The sequence below is a fragment of the Hibiscus syriacus genome, unplaced genomic scaffold, assembly GCF_006381635.1.
Source record: "Hibiscus syriacus cultivar Baekdansim isolate YM2019G1 unplaced genomic scaffold, ASM638163v2 tig00111197_pilon, whole genome shotgun sequence".
Classification (NCBI taxonomy): Eukaryota; Viridiplantae; Streptophyta; class Magnoliopsida; order Malvales; family Malvaceae; genus Hibiscus; species Hibiscus syriacus.
In genome coordinates this window covers 297,610-306,019 of record NW_024063013.1, presented here as the reverse complement: position 1 = coordinate 306,019, position 8,410 = coordinate 297,610, and the positions used below count along the sequence as shown (strand labels likewise).

General features: G+C 36.3%; 1 protein-coding gene and 1 pseudogene across 1 annotated transcript; one reads left to right on the top strand and one right to left on the bottom strand.

Moving 5' to 3' along the window:
• The first annotated feature begins 3,114 nt into the window (after positions 1–3,114).
• Positions 3,115–6,205, top strand: LOC120155544 (lysophospholipid acyltransferase LPEAT1-like). Its single transcript, XM_039167077.1, has 9 exons — positions 3,115–3,176; positions 3,208–3,841; positions 3,967–4,080; positions 4,208–4,245; positions 4,553–4,617; positions 4,700–4,768; positions 4,986–5,119; positions 5,596–5,736; positions 5,937–6,205. Exons 2-9 carry the CDS (start codon positions 3,326–3,328, stop codon positions 6,042–6,044), a joined length of 1,185 nt encoding a protein of 394 aa, XP_039023008.1. The 5' UTR covers positions 3,115–3,176; positions 3,208–3,325; the 3' UTR covers positions 6,045–6,205.
• A 613-nt stretch (positions 6,206–6,818) lies between these two features.
• LOC120155562 lies at positions 6,819–7,867 on the bottom strand (annotated as a pseudogene).
• Positions 7,868–8,410: the final 543 nt, after the last annotated feature.

Genomic DNA, 8,410 nt, shown 5'->3' with positions numbered 1-8,410 from the left:
CATCCTTATTGAGGGAGCTCGGTTGTCCAAAATCCACTCGAATTCATTATGATGTGGATATTAGGGAGATGTCCAGAGAAAACAAAATATGTGGGGATTGTAGAAACCTAGGACACAATAGGAAAAAATGTCCATCTCTTTTTCCATCAAGTAACCGTTGATGTTGTGGTTGATGTAGTTGTTGTTTATGAAATTTAAGTTTATGTTATATAATTTTCATTTACTTTTAGTTAATGTCATTTGAGCATCACCAATTAATTGGTAAATAAAGAAAATAAATAATAAAAACAATACGAACAAACTAAAAAAAGAAAACAACACAACTAAAAAAACAAAAAAAAACTAAATAATAAAAACAATTCGAACAATAAAATAATAAAAAAATTAAATAAAATGTCCATAATTAAATAAAACATTTACAGTTGTTGGTAAACAAACAAAAATAATAAAAACATAACGATGTAAACAACTCTATCGATGTCGGCTTCTTGAATATGTTCCGCAGGGTGGTGGTTGTCTGTGTCGATGAGGATTTCTTCGTATAACTTGTTCTGCCTCCACACTCTCATCATCGTTATCATCATCATCATCATTATCGCCATCATCAGGAGCATATACATTTTGTTGATGAGGGATGAATGACGATGTAGCACCTCCATAGAATAAGGACCCTAGAGGTGTATGGATGATTATCCCACCGCTAATAGAAAATTGTAAAAACTATGAAAAGTTTGACATCGATGAGTACGAAAACTACACCAGAGGTGTTTGTGTATGTGGTAAAGCTTCACCCGCCAAATAACTAGCATATGAACCCTAAGTTGGATCTACAAGAATGAAAGTATAATATTCACCAAGAGGGGTCATAAAACTCTGCAGCAGTGGCATTTGGTATGGAAGTGGTGGCGTCTGACCCAACTGCAGTGGCATATGAAATGGTTGTGGTGACATCTAATACGGTTGCGGTGCCATCTGAAATGGCTGTGAAATGTACAACGGTATAGACGGTGACTGTTGTAATGATTCTGATGCTGTAGCTGATGATGAGTCGGAAGTGCCTGCTCTTCATCCAGAAGTCGGGGAATGATGATCCTGTGACTGTGGACGTCTTTGTCGACGTAGATGAATGCTTCCGCCTCAAGCTTCCCCAGAAAGTATGAACAATTTTTCATTCGTGTTGAACCACTCATAATAATCATCCACAACCGAGTAATGATCCGCATAAATGGTTTCTGTACGGGGAATGCGCCCACGTCGGTCATCTCATATCATTACCCACTCAATGTGCTTCAGCAGCGAGTTGACTTCTTTTCTCCCCGTCTATCGATGATATGCAAATCGTCGAGATACTTAGGTGCTTCTGGAATAGATTGTAAAAACCCAAATTGGTGGAGCACGCGATTAGTAGGATGCCACTTGACAATAGCATAACATATCAGAGGGGCCACCACCATCCAGACATCTAATGGGCCTCTTAAATGATGTGGGATGCAAATCCTCATTTCTTCAATAGAATAAGGAGTCCATTGAAACTAAAACAAATATATATAATTCTTATCAAAATAATATTCTAATTATATAACGATAATTAAAAGTAGATAATAATATTTAAATACATACCTCTGTACCATCCTTCTGATCAATGAGTAACCTAATTTCTTCCAATTTATTAGGTAAATCTCGATGATCTTTTCTTTCACTTGACCACCTATTCAATGAAATAATTTTCATTATATACTCAACAAAATTATTTATATATGAAATCAGTATTGAAATTATCTTAATAATAGCGGGAAGACCAACGAGTTTTTCACCACCGGACATAAAAAGGGTATATGATACCACGCCTAAGACTGGAGAAGAATGAGACATACACTGATAGCATTTTTTTATAGTCAGTAGCTCGACACATTTCCCTATACATAAATGCCAAAACTACGGAGCCCCAACTGAGTGTACCAACATGATGAAAATCTACGAGGTGACGCAACCACATACAATGAATTTGGTTGCGCGATTTGTCGGGCATCAAGATCCCTCCTATGAGTTGTAATATGCAATCCCATGCATACATTTTAACCCGCTCCTCGAAGGCGTCACCACTCAAATATTTGAAAGTTGTATCCAACTAATTTAACGAAATTCGACCATCGTTGAAATTAGGCGGGACACCTCCAAGATACTCCTCGCACAAGAAATGCCAGTCACCATGCGCCACCCCAGAAATCACATCCCCATCTACCGGAAGCCCCAAATGCATGAAAACATCCTCCAACATAATTGTGCACTCTCAACACGAAGATGAATGTGTGTCTCTGGTCTCTACCTCTCAACCAATGCATAAATAAGGTTAGATTCAAGGTTATAGTGACCTTCATATTTTGCTATGTAACTGAATTTAGCTTCGACTAAATACAACCATACAAGAGTAGTTATCTTTAACTTAAGGTTACTAATGAATGAATATAATATACGGTTTCTCTCATAATTTAATAAATATTATAGAAATGAAAATATAAATTAATACTAAACAAAATAAATAAATAAAACATTAACAATAATTAAAATTATAATATAATTTAAAATTGTTACCGTATAGGCAAAATGCCTCGAGATATGATTCTCATCTAAACGTAGCAAACCGCCTTTCATTTTATAACTATAAAAATTAATAAAAATTTAGTATAATAAAAAATTTAGTATAATAAAAAATTAATAAATTATTAATTTATTATAATACAATAAAAATATTTTATCTTCTTAATAAAAAGATTAATACTCGAAAAAATGAGAGAGTTTGAGATTTGAGTGTAGTTTGGAGGTCTCCCACGGAAGCTGCTCTCAACTTAGCGTTGGGGGCAACCTACTATCTTACCTCCCTTTATCCCATTACATATGGGAATAAGGATCATCTAATTTTTGAAAGTTGTGTTTGGGGAAGAGGGGAGTGGGTAGACGGGTTTCCATAAACGTGGGAGGTAGACGAGAGTATTAAAGAAAATATTTGCGTCTCGACCGTGTTAGATCAATATTATTATGAGAAATAGTGTCTGAACGTTAATTATTACTTGTACGTATGATATTTAGGTAAAATGGCCCATAAATCGCAGTCATAAAGCAAGGCTGGGAAGTGGTACAAATTGAGTATACAAACCATGACGCTTTTCTCAGATCTACCTAAAGTTTCGATCTTCATTCATCTACTTGACTTCCCTAATCAAATCCAAATTCTGTATCCAACCCTTTGATTCTCTCTCCAAATAATCACTTCCCTGATTTCCTTATTCAAAGATTTCTCCAAGTTTTCTACTTCTCTTAAAGCGCCATGGAATCCGAACTTAAGGACCTCAATTCGAAGTCCGACAAGATCCAACCACCCGATTCAACCCACAACGATGCCTCCGCCAAAGACGAACGTCCCCTCCTCGAGTCCGACTCCTCATCCGCCGCCGCCGACTACAACATCCGGGAGCTCGAGAAGAAATTCGCTGCTTATGTTCGTAACGACGTATACGGTACCATGGGACGTGGGGAGCTGCCATTGAAGGAGAAATTTTTGCTTGGGATCGCCCTCGTCACGCTGCTTCCTCTTCGCATCGTTTTTGGGATGGCTATTTTGGTTGTATATTATTTGATTTGTAGAATATGTACGTTGTTCTCTGCTCCGAACCGGGAGGAGGAGGAGCAGGAGGATTATGCTCACTTGGGCGGGTGGAGGCGGACCGTGATTGTCCGGTCGGGTCGATTCCTCTCTAGGTCATTGCTCTTTGTGGTGGGGTTCTATTGGATTAATGAAACTCGTAAAGATTCATCAAGTTCCCAGGAGAACTCAAAAAATGAGGTATGCCAACTTTTTTCCCCTTAAGTTCAGCTTTGACTTTATAGAATAATGAAATTTTCATCAAAAGCAATTGCTTGATCCATTTTTTCCCTCTTATGAGCTTTCTGTGTTTGATTTTTCTGCAGGGTGCCCATCTATCAGAAGAAAAGGAACCACCTGGGGCAATCGTATCTAATCATGTGTCATATGTAGATATATTATATCACATGTCATCTTCCTTTCCGAGCTTCGTTGCCAAGGTCTGTTAACGTAGCTTCCATTCTTATACTTTTGATTATGCCATAAAAGGTCAAATTTTGCTGCTTTAACTGACATGTTTCTTGTTTGGTTTTTGTCAATTGGGTCCCTTGGATTTTGTTGCTGAAGAGATCTGTAGCTAAGATTCCTTTCGTTGGTCTCATCAGGTGAGTTTACTCCAAAACCCAAAATTTCTCTAATTATCAAACGGATAAGTTTGTTTATTGTTTGTCTTTCAAGCTTGATATGGTTATGGTAAAAGTTTTTGTTTTACTTCAACTTGAAGTTCTTAACCTACTAGCTTCATAGCTGATGCTGCTGCTGTGTGTTTTTTATGGATATATCTGAATATAATAAATCTTTGTTTTCTTAAAGAGTGTTGCCTCACATTTAGGTTTTTATGGTTACATATTCTTTATATTATATGTTGTTTGGGGGGATGAATGGTATTTTGGCTTCTTCTTTTTTTTACAGCAAATGCCTTGGTTGTGTGTATGTTCAACGGGAGTCAAAATCATCAAACTCCAAAGGTGTTGCAGGTAGAACAACTATCGATCTCAAACATGTGCTTCCCCACTTACTATTGATTGAAAGTAAATGCATGAATGATCATTCTTTCAGGTGCTGTGACTGACAGAGTTCGTGAAGCTCATCAAAATAAATCTGCACCAATGATGATGCTCTTTCCAGGTTAATCATCTTTTGGATCCACTATATACACCTTCTTTTGGGTAAAATCCAGTATATACATTTATCACATGGTTAGTTTATGGTGCATGATGTACCCAAATAATGTTGGTTTGTATGCATGAATGTATCTGATGTTTCATAGCTGCCTAAGCTTTTCCTATTCCTACAAGTTCCCAATGAGTAAGACTTGTTTGATTCATATTCGTGTTGACAACAGAAGGAACGACTACAAATGGGGATTACCTTCTCCCCTTCAAGACTGGTGCATTTTTGGCTGGGGCACCTGTGGTGCCTGTAATATTAAAGTACCCGTACCAAAGATTTAGTCCAGCCTGGGACACAATAACAGGGGTGAGTATTTTTCGTAAGCAAATTCAAGATGACTGTAAATTTTGATAATAAAATTTATATGGTCCTTAATTAATTAACTATGGAGTGCATCTGGTCTTTGGATATTGAAAATGTTAATGCCATATATGGCAGACTTTGGTTTGTTTCTGTTGTTAGGAGATGGTGGTCCCACTCACTGTTAAGCAACTTTTAATATCATATGTTTAGTGTAGTTGATTTCTATGTTAGTTTTACTTGTATTCAGAAGCTTACTGAAGAAGCTCAAAGGAGTGAAGACAATAATTTGCTTCTTATATCCAATGGGAAAATATTTGGGAAAATGTCAATTAAGATAGAAAATTATTTGGAAAATATATATTATGATTTATTTCTTCCTTCAAGAAAACATTGATTTTTTAGTACCTTTCTATGGCAAGTATTTTGGCTGTAGCCCATTCTTTCCGACTGATGCTAACACACTGTATTGTTCCCTGTAGGTACGGCATGTCGTTCTACTTCTGTGTCAATTTATAAATCACATGGAAGTGATACACTTGCCAATCTACTACGCCTCTCAGCAAGAGAAGGATGACCCAAAGCAATATGCAAATAATGTTAGAAGATTGATGGCCACCGAGGTATGCATGTACTAAATTTTAATTCCGTTGACGGTTCGCAGATACCATATTTTGATTCTTCTAGGGTTCTGAGGATCTTTCTTTCATGATAATTTTGTGCCATTGCGTTTTTTTGTGCCATGTAGTCACCAATAGGCATTAAAAAAACCTTACTTTCAATCAATGTGGATCTTACTTTCATGATAATTTTGTGGCTGCAGGGTAATTTGATAATGTCAGATATAGGACTAGCTGAAAAGCGAATATATCATGCCGCTCTCAATGGTAATAATTGCCTGCCTAGTGTTTTGCATCAGAAAGACGATTGATAATTTCTTGGCCTTGCTCTCAATCAATATTGAGTCTCAGTTAAGTTTCTTAGTTTGGACCGTCATTTTTATAAATGCACTGACAAACCTTAGGGGTGGTTTCTCCTAGCTTATTTAACTTGATTAACGCCATTTGAAATTATGTTGTAAACTTTATTCTTGTAACTTGTCGACAGTAGATACAGATTTGAATATGCTATATAACTGATACATATCATCTGCTATAAGCGAATCTTTTTAAATTTCTTGTCATGGAATCACACATTGAGTGTTATTAAGTGCCCTTTAAAAACCTGCATATAGAATTATGCATCTGTAAATCTCGTCTTTTTTGTTTTATGTTCCTGCAGGTTGGTTTTGCCGATGCTAATTTGAATATATGAATAAAACGATACAAATATTTATATATAAAAAAACCATTTTGAAATATTTAGATGGAGCTAACAAGCATGTTCTTAAATCAGGCCTTTGAACTTTGAGAAGGGCAGGGGGGGCTGTCATTGCAGCGATCATTCTTCACAGATTTCGAACATGGATTCTGGTCTTGGATGTATGATTTTTCAGAGTCATTTGTACCGATAGACATTGTATCATACATGATCAATGAATCAACATTTTTGTATCATTAACATGGTACTTGCCCAGCAAGTATCATTGCGTACCATATTATACAATCCAGCAATTGCTACAATTTCTCTAATCGTCGAAGACCTTTATCATGAAATCTTAAAACAGATTTTAACAACAAACTAGCGTAACATACACCACCATGAACTAAGAGGACAACACTGGAATAGATCTCCGGTCATATTCATTAAGCATGGGTCGATGAATGTTAAAACTTGAATGGCGAAGAAACCCCATTTCAATAGAAAACATTGATTTCTTTGAATCCCAGGGAGGTAAGCAACCCCTTAAGGGTGATTATAGAAGCAATGAAAACTTTTGCCTCGTTGACACTGAAGATAGGCAACTCAAGGCGCATCTCAGCCTCCTCTTCTCGCTATCGTACGGTTGATAGTTCGGATCATGACCGAAGTCTTGAGGGTTTCAGGAAGAAAGCCTTTGCACATTGAACCTAATACAAAGAAAAGATGAGGAACGCGAAATCAGAAAATGCTTGTGCAAGTTGATGTAATAACAACGATATCGATGATATACCTATTCCTGCCAGTCGATTCACCCATTTTGGAATGTGTTTCCCTGTCAGCTTGTAGCAAATATCCTTACAGAAATGGTTGCAATTCTTGACAATCATGTGTAACGTATCTCCATGATACCTTGCTGAATTCCGCTCCATGAATTACCTTACTTTGATAGGGTACAATGATGTCATCCCAATGACTATCGATTTCCTGAACTTGAAACCTGGGCCGTGGTTCGACCTCAAAAACACTTGTCGGGTACTCATGAACTCCGAATGCATACTCCACATCATGAACTGTATAAATTTTAAACTTAAGACCACAGAACCAAATAACAATACATGTTTTGCATGAAGCAAATGGGCCAAAACTAAATGGAACAAAAGCATTAAACAACTGGAATGAAGGGTACCTTCCACACCAGAATGAAAGATACCGAGGACAGCCCAGTAAAAGTAGCCATTGATGGGGGTTAGGTCATAGACATTGAGATACACTGGTGCACACCTCGGATCAAAACTAGTTGGCTTCACCTTTGCAAAAAAAAAACAACGAGATGCTGATTTGCTTTTCAAAATCCCCGGCACCACTGATTTCCATTTCTTCCTTTGCTCAATATCCATATTTCTTAAGTGACTAGACCAGACTTCAATTAATGCCTATACAACCTGGGGTAAACTACAACCTGGGGTAAACTACAAATATTAGCTATACAATTTGTGGCAAACCATTTACTAATCATGAAAGGAACAAAATCAAGAGAACAATGGGCACTGCCAATAGTAATCAGGGACCAAAAATTTCTTAAGCACTGTAGACACTCATTTTCGTTCGGGGCTTATTTAGTATATATATTAATATTATATTTTATCTTTGTATTTTAGTTTAAATAAATGTTAGTATTTCAATTAGGATTTAGGATATTATTTTAAATATTATTTTATTTTATCTTTGTTTTAGGTATTTTAGTTTAAATAGTTTTAAGTGTTTTAATTAGGATAAAAAATATTATTTTAGGAATTATCTTTATCTTATTTTTAGGAATTTGAAGGCTATAAATACATTCTCAGACTAAGCCTAAAGGGATCTACACACAACACATCTGAGAATAAAATCTTTTTTTTCTCTCTAGCTTTCTCTCTATTTTCGCATACTCCTTTATTTTCTTTCAATTTTCGTTTTCAACAAATGCTAAGTATGACATTGGTCATGCTTAGCTAA